We start from the raw sequence: 20,107 nt of genomic DNA on the forward strand, positions 1-20,107 counted from the left end.
TTTTAAAGAAAACTGGGCAAAACTAATTTGCCACTAGATGGAGCCCTGGCTATTTGGGTAGAAATAAATGCAAGAGCCTGGACATTAAATCACACTAGTCATATCACGCTGGAGGGCCCCTGGTATTTGAGGCCCTCAGCTTTTAATTGTAGAATGCATCTTTGTTCTTTGCCTGACCTGCAGAGTGACATCACTCCCTTTCTTCCTGTGTGCTGGCTTTGACACAAGCCAGATGGCTGAGGCCATCGGTAGGCGCGCAGGCCGCCTGGTACAGCAGTTGATGAAACAGAATAGGAAGACGTTTTATGGTCAGCTGTGGGAGCACAATGAGGCTGCAGCTTTGCTAAGTAATTACATTTATCGTGCACACTTTATTCCTCTCAGAGAAGGTCACCAGGAAAAAAAATACATTTTTATTTATAGTGTTGTTAGGTATAGACCTTTGATCTTTTATTAGTCAGTAGTCTGCTCCAAAGGAATGCTCTTTTCCCTGCTCTGCAGTCACTCGTGAAAATGACATGTTTATTTATGTTTAATGGTTCTTTTCAGCTGTGCATTGTGATAGTTACCTTCCCTCTTCCTCCCTTTTGTTTCTAGTTGGTAACACAAAAATGTTTTAGTTTTGTAGTGAGTTTAGTTTGGAGAAGTCAGAGTTCAGGTATGTTAATATAAGCAGATTTCTGTCAGATGTACTCCAGAGTGATTTGGTAAAATATATTACTGTTTATTATGTGTTTGTTCTTTAAGGATGTCAGAAGAGACCAGGAACAGACTTTTATTCTGGGGGGATGAGGGCCAGGAAATGAATAAGACATTCATTTTACATCCATTTTTGGACATGTAGTGATTAAGGTTCACTTATAATGCCAATTTAAAATAAATTATTTAAAGTATTAGCCTAGTTTTTTCCATCTTCATTTGAAGTTAATCTTTAGCAATTGAAAGATTGTACAAAACTTTAAGAAAATCCTAACTGAACTTTTCTCTGAAGTTTAACACACATAATTTTGAGATTCTTCCATGTAGATTCATTTCCAAAACCTTTAAAAATATTTTTACCCTTTTTAAAGTTAAGTTTTAAAATTATTCACAGAATTGACCTTGAAATTATAAATGATAAAATTGAATTAAAATTCATATTTGCTATGCTTTGCTCAAACTTAACACTTTCTAAAGTGAAGTCTCCTAGTTGTCTGTAGGTTACTTGGTTCTCTATTAAAAAGAAAAAAACTAACAAAAGGCATCTCTTAATCTTCCAATATTTTATAGTCTTCTCCAGGGAGGGAGATTTACAAATAATTGCTGGAAGGAGGCAGCATGGTGTAAGGAAAGAACATGGCTTTGCAGTGAGATTTAACAGGGTTTTCTAATCCTTTTTCCACTGGTTATTTGCTTTGTGCCCTTGGACCTTTGAGCCTCCATTCCTCACATATTATTGGGGGATAAAACCTACCTCATAGGTTTATTGTAAGAATTAAATGATACAATGTGTATATTGGGCCCCAGACAGTTCCTGTCACATGGTACGAACTCACTCCATAAATGCTAATTCTTTTCAAATGTTTTAAACTTCGTCTCTTTTCTGACCTCTTGCAAAGTGTGTTCACAGATTACACTTTTATATCATGTGTATTTTATTCATAAGATATAAATAAGTCTGGGTTGAAAGTAAGCTCACCATCTAAAAAATAGGCATTTGCAATTTATTACCACTGTGTGTATGGGTTCAGTTCCAGATAAAACTGTAACCATCAATTGTGCAATGAATGTGTTTAACATTTGTGATGTTTTAATTTGTTTTTGTTTTCTTTTTTCTCCTACTCAGCTCTTGCCCCTGTTCTTTGCCTCTCGTTCTGTTGGTGAAGATATCACAGTGATGTCTGCATTCAACCTGCTGCATTTGGTGACAAAGAGCCAGCCAGTAGCCCTGCGAGCCTGTGGGCTTCCCTCAGGTTGCTGCTTCTTGTCCTGTACATAGTGAGGGCACTGTTCTGGGGGGTGTTTCTGCTGCAGGAAATGATACACCAGAATGCTTTGCTAAATTCCGTTTTCTTTCACTTGGGCCCTAATTTGAAGACGGAAATCGGTTATAAATCACCACTCTACTTTGAATAACATTCATTTCCACAGTCCTTATAACCCTTGGAAACATTGTCCAGTTTCTTTGCTCAGTCTGTAATTGTCATTAATATTTCATGATATCTTCTTGTTCTTTAATGCACACTACACATCTGAAAATCATAATGTTCATAAGAGGCTGGCAGTCTTCATAAGAAACTGCCCCAAATCACACAAACAGGATATTCATCTTGTTCAGGATAATGAAAATGCTTTTCATTCCACATGTGGCCATTACTTTGGGAAAGGAAAAATGAAAATGAACAACTTTAGTATAATAAAGTTACTTATTTATTATAGTTAAAAAGAAATGATGAAATAAACAAAATTGTGTCAACTGGTTCTTAATTTAGAACCACTATATTTTAAAAAATGTGATTCTATGGATGTACACAAGTGAAGCATGAAAGTCCAAAATTTCAATATGTGACTATAGTGTAAAGTTAATATTTTAATTTTATTATGAAAATCACAATGGTCAGATATTTTCTGTGAACATTATTTTCAATATTATTTATATTTCCCATTAATGTATATGTCTCTATTACTATATTGTATAGAGAATTTAATTCCAGCTCATTAAACATTCATTGAATATTAACTATGTGTGCCAGGCATCGTGTGAAGCAGTGAGGCTACAATGATGAACAAGATCAGGCTGATTTCTTTCACTAGCAAAAGGTGGAAGTGGCATCGTGTGAGGACCGTTGAACCTTATGGTGACAGGACTAAGTAAGTGGTGTTTGTACCTGGGGTGTTAGGGGAATTAAGAGAAGGATGGCCCTAGCCCTTGGGTTAGGAGCAAAATTTTTCTAAAGGAGGAAAGGTCTCTGAGGTTTAAAGGAGGACTGTATGGGGGATATAGTTTTTAAGCTGAACCTCAACCTATGAACATCAGTTAGCCGAGGAGTGGGAAGGACAATTCTAGGCTTTGGAGTAGCAGGGGCAAGACATGAAGGCCTGAAAGAGCAAGGTGTGTTCGGCGAGAGGCAGGTTATTGAATACGGAGAGTGTGGGTGGGCCGGGGCAAGTGCAAGAGGCGAGGCAGGAAGGTAGCCCAATCATGGAAGGCCTTGTATGATGTTTTAAGGAACTTAAGTCTTAGGGAAGGGAAGCAGGGGAAATAACATGACTTGATTTGCATTTTGTAGGGATTATTGAGTTAGTATGGTGGAAGGTCAGTGCTGGTTCCAGATGTTTCTATGAGAAGGCTGAGGTGGCAGCTTGATTCGAAGGGTAGCTAAGACCTTTGTCTTGAAGCGGTATTTGAGTAGTAAACGTCTGTTTGTTTGTTTTAAATAGATTTTGTATCTATTTGTGATGACTTGAGAGGCTAATGAAGCTTAATGCATGACTCTTTCAGTTCTTTTGCCTCCCTGAGCCAGCCATGCCCCTGCAGTGCCCCCGCAGAGAACACTGGAGGAGTTTGAGGCTGGAGGGACTCATGAGATCCTGAGTCTTAGCAGTGGTAATTACAGTAGGTTTGGAAAGAAGGGGGATGGGGGCAACTGGGTGGCTCAGTCAGTTAAGTACCCGACTCTTGATTTCAGATCAAGTCATGATCTCAGGGTCTTGAGACTGAGCCCTGTGTCGGGCTCTGCGCTGAGTGGGGAGTCTGCTTGGGACTCTCTCTTTCCCTCTCCTTGTGCCCCTCCCCTGCTCTCGCTCTCTCTCAAAAACAAATAAACAAAACAAAACAAAAAAAGAAGGAAGATGGATTTGAGAGATTTTTAGGTTGTAGAACTGACAAGATTTACCTGCTGAATTGTATATGAGCTTGAGGGAGAACATCAATCAATGTAGTCCCTGTATCATGTGGAACTTTTTCCGAAGTATATACTATATATGACAATGGGAGTATGAAAGTTATATAGTTTATACATAACCATGTTTTCCACTGAAAAAAGCCCCAAAGTGTGAGAATACCAGTAGTGTTCTGTAACATGAATTTTCTATACACAGAGGAGCCTAAGTATTTACAGAGACAACTTATTAATAAATAAATAAATTAATGGTGTATTCTTCAAGATATTAGAATCATGGAATTGAAGCATTTCATAATGAAATTGTTTAATTGAGATATAAGTATCTTTAAATTTTGGTATCAAAATGATTCAAAGATAAATTCAACAAAGCTGATAATTCCTAAGCAGTAGCCATTACTGCATAGTGCTTAAAAATACAGATTCTGGGGTTTGACTGAATTTGAAGTCTGGTTTTGCTACTTAATTAGCTGTTAGCTTCGCTTCCTTGTTTGTAATATGGGAGTTAATAATAATAGTCAACTGAAATGTGGCTGTGGGGGTGAAATAGCTTAGGATGTGTAAAGTGCATAGAACAATGGCTGAGATTTAGTAAGCACCATATATAAATGTTCACTGAGTTCACTATAGATCTTCCTTCCTTCCTTCCTTCCTTCCTTCCTTCCTTCCTTCCTTCCTTCTTTCCTTCCTTCCTTCCTTCCTTCCTTCCTTCCTTCCTTCCTTCCTTCCTTCCTTTCTTCCTTTCTTCTATCATCTATCATCTTTGTATTTTCCTAGTACAATAGACTTTTAAGGAACATATAAATATGTCCTTTCATTTAACTATTTTCACTTTAATAGGAACCACAAATGCACTTTCTGTTTGAGAAATAATCATCTCAATCTGTTGTTTTTATCTCTTCCTTTTACTTATACATCCTGCCGAACCAGAATTCAAGTCCTATAAATATACATGTTTTTTTTATTCTAACTATCCAGTACTGATGGAAGCCAAAGTGTCTGTCTTTCTGGATTGCAAATCCATTTTAATTTGATAGATGAATTGGCTAGAATAGTATTCCATAATGCCTTAGTCATTAAAGCACCACTTACTTTTTAAAGCGTTATGAAAGTCAGTCTTTCCAGCATTTACATACTCTATGACTTGAGTATTAGTAAAATCACTACCATCCATTTATCTAAGAGAATTGTATTCTTAGAAATACAGGAATGTTGAAGAAATTAAGTTCAACAGTAATGAAACAAACTATATTTTGAAAAATAAAAGTGAAGTTGAAGTGGGAATGTTAGTCCCTATTACTTCGTATAAGTAGGAGGGAAGAGGTCAAAATTGGAGATACAGGAAATTAAGGTGAAAGTCTGGAGTCTTGCTTTAATTTACCGTTCCCTGGTCAAAACCCATTACAGCAAAAAAATCTCTGTAAATCAAAAAGATTTCTGCTCCCTTAGCCAGTACCCTACTAATTTCAGGTATTATTCAATACAAAATAATTCCAGAACTAAAAAATAATTGAAACAGGCTCTTAAAATTGATTATAACTGGATTGACCTGAATGGAGGCCATATCCCAAAAGAGTGACCTATCATTTTTCAGCTTTGACTTCCTTTACTTATTTTTAAATAAAGCATAATTTTAATTTAGAGCTTATTAAGTGCACCTGAGTTATGGTTCACTCATGTTTGTAATTAAAGGTAATTTCTTTCTCCCTCAGAATTTTTTCTTAATTTCCTATAACAGTTTCATTTTGTATTAAAAGAGTGCTGGGGTAGGAGTCAGAAAACCAACCACAGCCCTATCATTAACTTGTGTGACCATGAACATGACTGTAAACCTCTTCAGATCTCACTCTTTATCTTAAAACGAAGAATTCAAATTAGATCATCTATTCAGTTCTGAGATTCTGTGATTTTATTAACTGTTGTTTTTACTTTTGGCTCTGGCTTAGTTAAATCTGGAAACTCAGTACTAACTAATGGCTGGGAATTTATAGAAAAATCTGCTAGGTTGTGGTGGGAGGACAGAAATCTTTTCCACGTTTGAACATTAGAATTCCTTACCACTATATCAAGACTGAAGCATTATCTGAGGAGGGGTTAGGAAGCACAATTTTATACATAGTTTCAGTGCTTGATAAAAATTAAGTCTAATTGTAGCTTAGACTAGATAGCATGGTAGCTTTCAGCCAAGTGAGAGTATTTGTCTAAATAGTACTAATTACAGTGATAAATTATACTTTTCTCTAACATCGTACGCATAATATGTGGTTGTTACTTGACTTCATTGGCGTATTTAACAATCACCATGAATTGAAGAGCCACACGGCGGTTATGTAGTTCGTAAAAATATCATAAATATTCTAATGTAGAAATTAGAAGTCTTAAAGAGAGATATTTTGCAAATGGTGTTTGCAAGTCATAGAATATCATCTGTATAACTAGAACTCTCCAGAGCTTAGCACAATGCCTGGCACTTAATAAATATTTGTTAAATGAATGAATAAACATTTGGAAAGTTTACATGTAGGTGAAGTGATAGCTATAACAGAATACACATTTATTTGAGACTCTTTTACATGGGAAGATTAAAAGTAAATTTCATGGTTTGGTTGCCTTTTGAATATATTATGAAAAACTGTTTCTTTTCTCTTTTCTCACTTTGTTGCATTTAATACAATACAGTTGATATAGTAGGTATAAAACACATTGTAGCTAAACAAAGAGCAAAAAAAGTGGTAACATGGATTCATTGTGTATTATCCATACATGCTTTTACTTTTTCTCTCAAACAGTTTGAGTTTTAGTGGTAGATAAACTGTCTGAGGAAGGGAATAAGTACATATTATGCTTATTATGAGAATTAAGAATTCCGGCTCTTTTGATCACTTTTCTCTGGAGCAAGTTAATGTTGTTTGTTATGCTTTAAATTTTCCATTTGTAGAGAGGAACTACAGCAGACATGCACCAAAGCAACATGCATAAGTAAGAATACTATCCAAGTTAGAGCTGGCAACAGCTCATTAATGGCATCCGATGTTATGTTTATTTACCCTTTTTAAAAAAAGACTTGAGGTCATCAGTATGCTTGCTGTTCATCTACTGCATAGATTGGCTTTCTATGCCAGTTTTATTTTTTAACCTTTTAGGGTTATGAAAAGATGAATCATCTCCATGATTCTTTGATAAAAGTTATGACTCTCCTCCCCCAGAAAGTACATCTGTGAATCTACACACAATTTTTCATATAATTTCATTTTTTTTTGTTAGATATTCTGAAATCCTTAAGGGAGGGTTCTTTGACCACAGGTTTAGAACCTGTGTTCTAAACAATATACATGATACCAACATAAAAACTGATTAGAACATGGTATATCTGATTTCTTTATTGATACCACCAATGGAATTCTCTCCCACGTGTTTAGATTAACGCCCGCCATTTTTCAGTTTCACCATTGTCTTACATGCTCATCTTACCTAACTTCTTTGATTATATTAAAAATGCTTTAGGGGAGTTTTTTTTAAAGAAACATAATATTTAAAAAATAGACACACAAATTCCAACTCACATAATTCACAAAATAATTTGTAATTAATTGATTGAATTGTACCCACTTTTTCCGGTAGATGGCACTAGATTTGCGTTCTTTCACAGCATGCAAGTGTACTGATATCATTAGCACATAGGTGCATTGTGAAAACTTAAACAAAAGTATGTAAAGAACATCCAGTTAAGAACATATGGATTTACAAACCACAAGTTTTTCTGCTTATATTATGTTCAAACAATATTTGTAGAGTGCAAAACCTTTTTCCATTTTCAATAGGATTCCAAGTCCCTTATGCTTGGACATCTCATCGAAATTGTCTTTCATGTGTAGACTTTCTATAAACTAAAACAAGTTTTCATAAATTAACTTATCTTAAATCCAAATAGCTGATTTAACAGTAATTTATAGCATTATATGCAACTAAATTTTCTTCAGCAGACCACCCAAGAATGAAAGAAAATTTCACATTTTGTTTTGCTGTGTTTCAAATTTTTATAGAATCTTGAAAATGTTATTAGTTTAACATGTTGATTGTTATGCATGAATTAAGATATTTTTAGAAACTAAGAAAAATTATATTTAAAATGTTGATTAATGAGTACTCTGATGCAGCTATATTTTTTCTAAAACAAAATGTTTAGTAGCGCTATGATATAATAAAGTTTTAATGTTAATGTTGAAAACTTGCTGTATGACATCTAATTACCTACCATATGAGTTTTAAAAATTATTTGTGCACAAGGCTAAATTATTATAGAACAATACATCTGTATGAATAAGGTGTTGGGCATATGGTTTGTTAAATGTGGATTTTGTTAATTTTTTATTAAGTATGGAATAAATTCTTCATATATACATTAATAATTATAAAATATGTAGCAACACCTAGTAGCAACAGAGATAAAAATGGGCATGAACAAAAGATAAAACAAATTTTAGTCTGAGAAACTCACTGGTCAACTAACTAACAGTGACTGTAAAGAATATAAAACGTATTATGAGTTCTGAAAACAAATGATAATACTGCAGGGTTAGATTATCTAGACAATATGGACTTCTGAGGAATCTTATAAGTAGAGTTATTAGATGTTTATCTATCTAAACATGCTCACAAGAATGTTACCTGTCAGATCATATAGAAGGATTTATTCAAACAAGCCTGAGCCACCTTTTGCTCTCAATGAACATGTTTAATGAAGAAATGAGGCCTGTATGGCAGTTCACAAAGACTCACTAATATTGAGGCCAGATACTTGATGAATTGTCATTGTCAGTCTTTTCCAGTTTGTAGCTTCATCCTAAACATTTTGTTTAGAGGTTAAATTTCTCATTGCTGCTTTTGCTAGATACATTTTAATTTAAAATGCTTTAAAAAAGATTTTACTGAGATGCAATGGCAAATTATTTCTAATTACTTTCTGTGCCTTTGCATTTAAAATCAACCATTTATTTAAAAATTTAAAATTTCCATTCATTTATTTCAATTCCCTATTTTTTTCTTTTTTTACATTTAGTATACTTGCACTTGTATTAGCCACTTAAAATGTATGTCATAAAAAATATACTAGGGAATGACAAAGATATCAGTTATTTAGGTGATTTATAAGAGCTATACATTTATAGAATGTAAATTTATTCAACTACTATGATAAGCATTTCCTTCAACACTAGATATATTTATCATATTCAGCCACATAATTGCAAGCAAAGAATGGAGTGCTAATTTAAATCATTAGATTATTTGAATTTTAAGTAAGCAAAGAAAATCCAAAATTCTATAGCTATAGTTTTCAAGATTTTGTTTTGTTGTAGAAGTGCATTTTGACCACAGAATGAGACAGCTTTCGTGTTATGTTCCATTTTGATTAATATTTTAATAGTTCTTGTTCAAATTTAGGTAACATTGTTTCAGAGCTTACTGTCCTATTAGTGGTATTGATGAAGAAACAGATTGGAAGCTTAGTCTGTATTTACTAGCTTGTTTCTACTACCAACTTGCTTTCTGGCCCGATGAATCTGTTTTATGCCTTTTATTCCTGTTCTTCATCTGTAAACTAAGAATGACATAACAATCTTGTCGAATCTTTCACAGTTAGATATAACCCTCAGGTATTAACATTATCTCACATTTCCCAGAAATTTATTCTGTGCCACTTTAAGGGGGAATAAGCTGGAAAAATTATAAAAGGAGGGCGTGGGACATTAAATATGTCTGGGAAAGGTGATGGGTTTGATTGGCCAAAATCTATTTCTAATGTAGGAAAATCCTTGGTTCCTGCAAAGTAAGCTCCAAAAAGGCAGTTTTTTTTTTTTTTTTTGCCTCTTGAGTTCACTACTACATCTCAGCAACTAGAATTTTGTCTGTCACATAATAGGTGTTCAGTAAATATTTGTGGAATGAATGAATGGGTGTAAATAAATAGCATCCTCTTATGTATCAATATAATGCCACATTGTAAATAATGTGGCCATTGTTTTTAAGGAATGTATATCCTGGTGAGAAAGATGGCCACTTTGGGACTGAGTCGTTTTGTTATCTATAAGATGAAGTTATATACTTGACAGTTTTATGATTCTACGTAAACACTTCCTCCTTTGCTTCCCTATGGTGGGAGGGAGTAAAAGAAGTGAGAAGCACTGTGCTTCTTTCTGCACAGAATGGCAGACTGGTTCTTGGAATAGGATCTGAAGCAATGACAGTTCTTCTGAAGGATATTGAAGGAATGTGTAGATGTAATTAGCAGGAAGTGATAGGGGTGGGGGATGGCGGCATGGGGGTGGGAATGGACCGTGAGCACATGGGTTAGTAAAAGATAGGCATGTTAAAGCACAACAAAGCATGAGTTCAAGAAAGAAATGTAATGAATGAATAAATTAAAGTAGGAACGCGGCAGACAAGAGAGCCTGGCTCTCATTAACCAGGTGTGTGACCATGTCAAGTAACTTTGTTAGGCCTTGGTTTACTCATGAGAGCTTTGGACTAGAAGTTCCTCATTTCCCAAATTATAACCTGAGGAACACTAATTAATACCCTGTAAAACTGATCCCATTGTCAAATTGAAAAACTGCATACTACCATATTTTATAAGTTCTGTTTTTACATTTTATCATCTTGGTAATGAGGACACAGTTTAAACCATTGTGTGAGAAAATGTGTCATTGGCAGCTCTTTTTACTTTTCTAGTGGAGCATAAAATAATCGTGTGTCAAAATACCACATTTAGTAATGCACATCAATATTAAGAAAATCTCTGAGAAGATCTTCATTAAAAAAACCCATGTAACCTTGATTTTTCCAATATGGTTTGACTGTGGAAATTTATTCTTGCCAACCCTCTACCCGCCCCCGCCCCCCACCCCCCCAAGAACAACCTGTTAGCATTTTTTGTTTTTTAGAGCCAGTGTTTTATAGATAACATTTTGGGGAATGCTGGATTAGGTAATCTCTCAGTCTTAAATCCAGAGATTTAATGGAATACTAGCCTATAATAGAAGATTTGAGTGTGCAACTCAAGAGACGATTCAGAATAGTAATAAAAGAAAAAATCTATCATCAATTATTCTTTTTTTTAATTTCACTGATTTAGAATATTAATGTTGCAATTTTTTTTAAGATTTTATTTTTTTAAGTAATCTCTACACCCAAAGTGGGGCTTGAACTTACAACCCTGAGATCAAGAGTCACATGCTCCATCAACTGAGGCAGCCAGGTGCCCCTATTGTTGCAGTTTTTAAATTAAATTCCAAGAAACATAGCCAAAGGCATCATTCAGAAAACATCTTTTCAGAAAAAAATTTAAATACAAATAATTAAAATGGGGAGTTGAATAAATATTTAAATACAGCGTATACTCACGTAGTACTTACTCTTGCCCCGGCACATTGCTAGGTGCTGGGAGTGCAAAGGTAACCAAGATATGTATGTACCCTGTCTTTCAAGGAAATATTGAATAATTCAGGAGAAGCCCTATGCTTTTTTTTAGTTGTCTGGGTGATAAAGAGAAATGTAAAAATTTTTACTTTTTTTCCTCCAGAATCTTTCAAATTTTTCTGGAACATATGGACTCAAATTTAGCTATTCATTGAGTGGCAATTGCAGATTTGTTTTCTGCCCATTGTTTTAGAATTAATTTAGATTTTAAATTTGATTTGGGAGATAATGTAATTTTGGAAATTTACAAAGCTGAGCTCTTAGACAATATAAATTTTATTTTCTTTCTAGTAAAGTATTCTTAATGTTACATTTAAACAAAATTCTGCATCCCTAAGTGAGGGATCCTATCCTTCCTTTTTGTGGGTGGTTATCCCTCATCCTCCCTTCAGTCTGTGCTCCTAAGGGGGTGAGGCAGGATGGGAGAGCAAGCTATTTTTTGCAAGTCTTTTTGATTACATGTGAAATGTAGAATGGAAATGAGCCTGTCTGCTTTTAATTTTTTTTTTCTTTCCCTGAATGGGCCATGATGTTCTAGTGAAGACCCATACTAGGAAAAAAAAAAAATTAAAAACAGGGAACTCCAACTTTGTCAGACATTTCACATGCAATCAGATAGACTTGAAGTTAAGTGACTTTCTCTTCCACTACTGTCACTTGATGATCGCAGTGCCTTTAAAAATTCTCTTTTTACTCATATGCTTTGCAAGCAAGTAAATGCTTTTTGCATCAAGACATATTTTAAATATTTCCCTAAACTTAGGCTTTATGGTCCACATTAATGTAAAAATCACTGCTATTGGTATTTGCATTACATTCTGAAGAGTTGATAAAGTACTCTAGTTCTTTTAGATACTTAAAGAATGTTGATAAAATTATTGCTACACATGACTTCAACAATTAAAAATTTACTTGTGGCACACAAGTAAAAGATAGAAATGCAAAATGTGGTTTCTATCTTACAGAGTCATTCAGGTGAATGTTTCACAAGGATACATGTAGTGATAAACCTCTCCACGTCTCCTATCAAGAAAGTCATGTCTCCCTACTTACGAGAACTTACTATTAAAGGCTAGAATTTTAAACCATATTAATAGGCTTCGGATGTTGTGGGAAATAAGTGTATTCCCATTGACTTCCAGTGAGAAAATGCTTGCACACATTCCCCTTAATATTAAAACTGCCTTATTTCTCCGCTCCACAATTTCTCCTCTTCCAAATCTAAATCCATAACTTTATCCTGGCTGTTTTTACTTTGGTAAGTTAGCCGATATCACTTACATGGAAGACCATTTGCATTCCCTTCATCAGAGCTGGATACTTGACCTTCTTGACATTGTACACATTTGATCACACTACATCTCAGCTTTCTAGATGAAGTTCTCTTCCCTATTTGAATCTTCTCTAACCCTCTGAGCCTATAGATGCTGTTTCTACAAATTATGTGAGTTTTCCATATCCCACTTACAGCTGGACCTCGTCAATCTAGATGGGCAAAGTTTGAGAATATTAATGTCTTCAGTGTTAATGTTAATGTTCCATACATAAAATTTTGCATATACTTTTACTATGTGACTGCACATTGTTTTGACTGCTTTTCTTACATCTTTCCTGCTAGAATGTGTGCTGTCTTAGGATAGGAACCTTGACTTACTCGTTTTTAACTTTCCAGAGCTCATCATAGTTCTTGATTCTTGATTCACTGTAGATTTTTAATCACTGTAGATTTTAATCAACTGTAGATTTTTAATCACAATTAATATGAGGCTCAACAGTTTATGTTGTCAAAGAATTTATAATCTGAGAAAATAAAGTGGAAACAACTGAAGACATTTGAGAATAATTGCAAAATGCTATTCTAGCCCATGTAAATAGTACCTCACAGAGTAAATGCACTAGTACTAAGGGTATACAGAAGAAAGGAGTTATCAGAGTAGGGGTGAATTTATTCAGGTATGTAGACTTGGAAAGAAAATTTGCTTGCAAGTATTTTCTCAGTTTATCTATTCAAACCTTCAGTATGGAAACCAGAGACCAATTTTATCATTCAACTATGCTCCACTAAAACATATGGTCTTGTTTAATTCAAAAAGTTTAAAATGGTATGTTGCCTTGGCATGCTTCTAATGTCCACTGATGTTAATTAGAACTCTGTGCATGCATCAATAGAATATAACTGAAACTGATCTGTACAACAGTCTTATGTGAATAGAAAAACAGTGAGAAGTCCTGAAATGGGATAATTACTATGACAAAGATATGATTTTTCTCACATAGAGAAAAGAAAAAAAATGTTTAGGAAGAAACAGTTGTCTTGCTTTCTGGTTCCTAAGACCTGGAGTTTTATTTTCTTTGTGTTATATTTAGGACTTGGAGGATGAATGAAGTGAAATTGAACCTAAATGTAAAAACTAAGAATGTTTTTAAAACATGGAAACCAGGTTGAGGTACAAATTTTAAACTTTCTTTAGTTATGAATATTCCCTGACTTCACTTACAAGAGCACTCTGCAGGGAAGAGTGACTGGCTTGTTCCAGAAGGGTAAAAACACCCATTTGGCCAAAGGATTTTGCTCTCTGGGTCCATCAAAAATTTATCACTGAAAAACATCTATTGAGTATCCTCTGTAATTACACATGACTCCAGGTTGGGAATGATAATCTATAGTCTGAAAGGGATGACATTAATTACACAGAGCAAGTTAGCAGGGACTGCACTCTGATTCTGGGTTCAAAGTTCAGCCAGTCAGATACTCTCTGAGAGCTATTTTGAGGATAGCACATTGCTAAAAGGATATTCCCTAACATTTCTCTTGGGAGTTAAAAAGTAATGCCAGACAATGTCTGTACTAAGATATATAATTATAAATTTCCTGGTTTAAAAACCTATTCTTCGCATGTTTAAATTGTTGCTTTCTGCCCCATTCACGTTCAGGTTTTGGCACGCGTGTTGCTCAGGTTTTGGCACGCGTGTTGCAGTTCCCTGTCTCTGTCTCTACGAGCACTGGGGCGTGAACTTAGTGTACTCATCTCTTGCACTGGCCATGTCCTCTGTGTGTTTAGAAAGCACCTCTTTTGGATATCAGTACAACCAACTTCCTCTCTAGCTTCAGGGCTTTGTCCAATGTCGTCTTCTCAGTGAGCCCTACTTTGACCATATTTAAGGTTACAGCCCTTAACTTCTAGCATTCCGAATCTTCTTTGCTCTGCTCAGTTTTGCCTTTTTCCTTCCTGTGTACTTGTTACCTTCTAAGAGGCTACCTAATTTACTTATTTTCATTGTGTTTTTTCTGTCTTCCCCCACCCCTGCTGCTTTCGGAGGAGCTCCATGAAAGCAGGATCTTTGTTTTACTTGTATATCCTAAGTACTTAGAATAATGCCAGCATATAATAGGTACTCAATAATTACTTGAAGGAATGAATGACTATATTTCACTTAGCACAGTACCTGGCACTCTGTAAACCTTCAACACTTTTGTTGCCTTTAGAAAACAGTAAGAAAAAAATGTTGGATCAATGGTCCTGTAAGTAAGCCCTGCAACCCTAGTTTCATGGAAGCTACAGTATTGAGGCAAAAGTGTCATGACATCTGATTGCATGTTAATCTTGGGAATGTTTTTCCTATGTAGGTCTACTTTGAGAGAAAAATCAGAATTGGGTATGCTTCTACAGGCATGAAAGCTTTTCTTCCTCGTGCTTGGCATTTTTTTTTCAAACCTTTATTGAATTACTGGAATGCAAAACAAACAAACATATATGAAAAAACGGTTCATGGAATACATTTTACATGCTATTCTAAAAGTGGACTAGATTTGGCTTTTATAAATGCCCAGTTATTTAGAAATTTCTAACACTATCATATCTGGATAGTGTTCAGCTTTCCAATATGACAGACTAATAACCAACTGAAAATTCAAAGTGGTAATGAAAATTCTAGCATACCACTTTGAAATATAGTAGCAAGCCATTTCAACATGAATTTTACTGTTTAAACCCACTAAACTCAAAGCAAAACAAGATGGTCTTGTCATCTTTTATTTATTTATTATCTTGGGAAAATATTTCATAGTTTCAGTTTTTTCTGATCCTAGAACCAAAACTAAAGTTACGGGATCTTTAGGTCTTGTTTTGTTTTGATTTTTCACAATGAAATGTAAGATTTATGACTTAAAAGTGTTCTAAGACTTAGGTAACAGATCTGATTTACTTCTTAACAGGAAGTTAAAAAGCCTTTCAACGTTTTATAGACTTTGTGCGAATCCCATTTGAACCTTGTCACTGACCCTCTGTTGAAGGAATGAACACAGGGAAAACAGACATTGGCCAGCAGACAAATGTATTCATTTTTCTGGATGTACTGTGGCGATTATTACTCTTCTCCTTCATTATCTTAAGTTGTTAGCAATAGTTCTTGAGCTAAAAGTTATTGCATAATTTAAGAAGAAAGAAGAAAGCTCTAGTATAAATTGTCCTCACAGAATATATAATGACTATGGGCTTTACAGTCAGATAGCCCTGGGTTTGAGTTGATATATCTATTTACTGTTTGTCCTTAGGAAGTTATTGTACAACCTCTCCGAGCCTCAGTTTCTGTATCTGTAGAATGAGCATGATGTCAACCTCCTAGAATTATTGAGAGGATTAAACATGGTTATGTAAAAATGCCTAGAAATGTGCCTAGCACATAGTTAAATATTCAAATTTTAGTTTTCTTTTAATTCTTATTTTAATCATTTTAAAAGAAAATTTGTGAGAAAAATGGTGCCCTAAGGGAATTATTATAGAAAAATGATTACCAATATGATATTGCAGCACACTGAAATAGTTAACCTGGCTACCTTTGAAACTACACTTTTAACTTCAGAATTTACTGTAATCAGAATGATAATGTGATAGTGCATTTATTCAGACAATGTTTGCTGAGATCACTTAGATCTTTGTGATTTGCTGTGATCTTTCGAGCAGACCTGTGAGGGTGTCAGTACATGGTCAGAGAGACTGACTTGCCTAAGGTCACATGACTGGGAAGCAGGCAGAGCCGGAACATGAACTCTTGCTGTAAGTCTGTTTCTACTTAGAGCAAGAGCTTTCCACTGGAGCTTCAAGATAATACTGGCTTTGAGGCAGCAAGCCTAATGGAACAAGCGTCAATATAAAAAGAGACTTTAGGCATATTTCAGTAAATAAATACTCTTGGATGGGGTTCAAGATGGATCTTATCTATACCAAAGTTACTCTGTAGGGGCTGGTGTTATGAGATACCAAGATGGCAGCATTACTATCTCAAACATACTTTGGGTTGCACGTATCCACACACACACTCATGCCTTCGAAGCACTCTATTAAACATTTAAATAAAGGGAAAAATCTTTCCCTAACATACTTCTAAGCCAATTTAGAGGTCATTGAACAGATGTCATATAATACTAATGTTAAATTACCCTGTGTAATAAGAAAATTACAGTTCCTAAGTGAAGATAGTGAAGGGAAACCATCCAGTGAATTATTCTAGAATTTCAAAATGAAATTATTTCTTCAAAATTAACGGTGGCACCATATAACTTTAGAAAAGTGAGTCTGAGAGGGAGAAGGGAAATCAGAGACAAAAGAGAAGCCTTTCTGTGTTTATATATGTCAGTTTTGGGTTATGACGCTAGAAGAGCTAACGTAATAGTATAGCTTTCAATTGTCCAGGAAGTATATTATTAAACTATGTGGCAAGAAATTTATTAAAATCTGACTAACTGCTCATTGGGTTGTTTAATATAAAATCACAATAGTTGTTTCTAGTCTACGTATACTTCCTTTTGCTATTAGGTACACTTTAAAAGCCTAATTATTTTGAGAACATGATATAATCAGAGAATAAAAACGTACAAAGTTCGACAACTTTCAATAAGCACTAGCATTTCTTAAAGAAAAAAAAAGCGCCTCACTTAGAGGTAGGAAACAATATTTATATTTAAGGTTGAAAAGCCAGGATATAGGAAAATTTTGCTAATTTGGAAGATGACCTTTAAGTGCACCAAAACCAAATAATTTGTAGGCTGTGACATAGGGCACATTCCTACAAAATTTGTGTGAATACTGCTTTAGTGGTTCTTGAAAGACAAACAAAGAAAGCCGGACTGAAATCTTTATCCCCCTCCCAGATAAGACGGAGTCTGACAAAAGAGCACAGCACTCTTTCAAAGCTTGCCATGAAAACGGGGTCTCTGTAGCACAGTTAATGAGATGGTTCGTGGTGGAAAAACAGTCTGTTTTTAAGACTGTTTAGATCAAAAGTAATTTCTAATCTATGAAATAAAGTCTCCTCAATACCCTTCATTCACCAGGAAAGCTTTTATGTTTGTCGTATTTACTTGAATCAGATGTTTTCAATTTTACCTTTTCTCTCTGTACAAATACTTAACGTGGTTCGTCAATACTGACCAACAATTTTATTCTCTTTCTTCAGAAAAGAGAGATTTTTGAGAGAGGGAGAATGAAAAAGAGAGAAACATCTTTGCCTAAACGATTTGCAAGCATCTGTGCTTTAAGCTACTTTTTATGAACACTCCTTAGTAAATGACTCAAGGTAAAAAAGCAGAAAAGCATCCAATGTTAGGAAATTGCAACCCAATACCGTGTAATTTAAACCTGCAGTTGCTTCTCTTGTGCTAAATGACATACAGATGGGTAGCTTAGTTCTCTCAATTTTGGGAACACAATTGGTCTTTTTGTATGAATGAACATATATCAACAAAAATATTTTGCACAGAATCGTTTAATACTAATTGTACAGATTTTAATTATCCATGCCAGGGGAAAGAATACTTTTAACTCAGAGATTTTGTCACGTTAAATTGGCAATTAATGAACCTTTTTGGGCAAAATCAGCAGAGATACAACCCTTCCAACTAATAGAGAAATAAAAACAAAAAGATAGCTTTTAAGAAGTCTACAGTGGAGAGAGCAGGAACTCGGTTATGACAGTCAACTGAGAGGTAACAAAGAGCAGTTCTGCGTTCAGGCTCTGTCTGGAGAGCCTTGCTCTGACAGGACAAACATTTCTCATCTGCCCCTCAGAAAAGATTAAAAGTGTAAGTAGTAGGTGTTTGGATAAAGCCTAGTGTAATATGGGTTCCACTGAGATGAGAGACCCACACATCATCAGCGATATGCCAGTCTGCTCTGTGGAAGGTCAGGAGAGGCGCTGTTTGACAACCCACAGGCCTGCACCAAGGTGCGACTTTTCTGTTTGGCTCTGGTTAGCTATCTTCCTGCCTCTGTATTTTCTCATCGAGAATCAGCCGCTCTGTCTTGGTGGCCCTGATCCTGGAAGCTGATATGCTTCTTCAATCCCACAATCGGGAACCGGTTAGTCATTTTTTTTCCTGGTTTCATTTCAGTGACCTCACATACTGTGACATCAGGTGACTTAACAGTAAAAGACGTAGGGAGCATTTCTATTTTAAGCACAGTTCTTTTCATTTCAGAGGAAGTTGAGTTTAGTATTCAGGGGATGAAGCAAGCTTTCTTTTAGTAATTTCAAAACATGGTAAGAGATTTTTGCACCTAGGGCCAACTGCAGGCCCCTTTCCCACTGTGATGAGTGGCAAAAAAAAAAAAAAGGCAATTTTATTGCAGTGAGTAAGGGTTGCCCTGTCTCGGAGTTATATTTCTTTTCAATCATTTGTGTAGCTAAAATAAAATAGCACGTATCAACAGGTGTTGTCTGAACATTTTACTGCAGTCTGTATAGGTTGAAATAAAAGCTGCCATTGGTATTATAATCACATTAAAATTATTTCTCCATTTGAATACACTTAATCAGTGAAGTCTTCCTAGATATACTTTGCAAAAAGAAGACTGTAGGTCTAAGTAAAATCATATTCCCTTTACTTCTTCTCTTTGTCTCCCCCCCCCCCTATTTTTCTCACCTTTTCTTTGGAACTTATTGAATCGACATTAGTGTAAAGCCTTCTTCTGGAGTCTATTAAAGCCTTTCTTGCTGCCTGTTTAACATTGTAAGATACAGTCTTTAAAGACTTTTGTTTTTAAGGACTCTACAGAACGTAGTGAAGTGGCTGACAGAATCACAGAGAAGGACAAATTCCTAGTTATGGAAAAATGCATTTTTAGGGTTTAAAAAAATTGGCTGCCATTTAAATGGCCCAGAATAGAAACGGAATGGTGGTTTCAAGCTATTCTGCTAAGTTGCAAAATTATTGAATGGGGAATTATTATTTAGCATAATATGCCCATCATCTTATATACATACAGTGTAAATGTTTATAAGCAGGGTTATGCTTTTTGAGTTTCTTTGAAGAAAAGGATTTCCTGGTGTTAGGAGAACATAGAGGATGTGCTGCCATCTTTGGGAATGTTCAGTGAGCTGTTCCCATCCCATGTTGGCATCTTTGGCTGTGGCACCTTGTCAGTGCTCCAGTGGGAGCTCCTGAATCTTGAGAAAGATTCTCTTCAAACTGAGAGAACTAGTCAGCTGCAGTTCAGATAAGTTTGGTGCATCAAGGACCGGTCTAGTGGTTGACAAGTGACTGCAGAAGCTGGGCGGTGGCGGCCAGCCAAAGCAAGTATTTAGGATTCAAACTAAAAAGACTCCTTCTCCCATATCCTCTCTCTTTCCAGGGTCATGTAGGGATAAAAAGAACTGTAAGGTGGTCTTTTCCCAGCAGGAACTAAGGAAGCGGCTAACACCCCTGCAGTACCATGTCACTCAGGAGAAAGGGACGGAAAGGTAAGAGAGGC

The 20,107-nt window shown here is 35.3% G+C and overlaps 1 protein-coding gene across 1 annotated transcript in view; it reads left to right on the forward strand.

Annotated features, from left to right (window-relative positions):
- MSRB3 (methionine sulfoxide reductase B3) overlaps positions 1–20,107 on the forward strand; it is a 176,716-nt gene that overhangs the window by 42,014 nt on the left and 114,595 nt on the right. Inside the window, exons 2-3 of the mRNA XM_028110817.2 lie at positions 1,826–1,952; positions 19,988–20,096. Of these exons, the coding sequence (XP_027966618.2) occupies positions 1,826–1,952; positions 19,988–20,096 (236 nt within the window). The remainder of the gene's footprint in view (positions 1–1,825; positions 1,953–19,987; positions 20,097–20,107) is intronic.

This window comes from Eumetopias jubatus, unplaced genomic scaffold, assembly GCF_037043125.1.
Source record: "Eumetopias jubatus isolate StellerSeaLion01/CBP00866 unplaced genomic scaffold, mEumJub1_p1.0 scaffold_8, whole genome shotgun sequence".
NCBI classification, from domain to species: domain Eukaryota; kingdom Metazoa; phylum Chordata; class Mammalia; order Carnivora; family Otariidae; genus Eumetopias; species Eumetopias jubatus.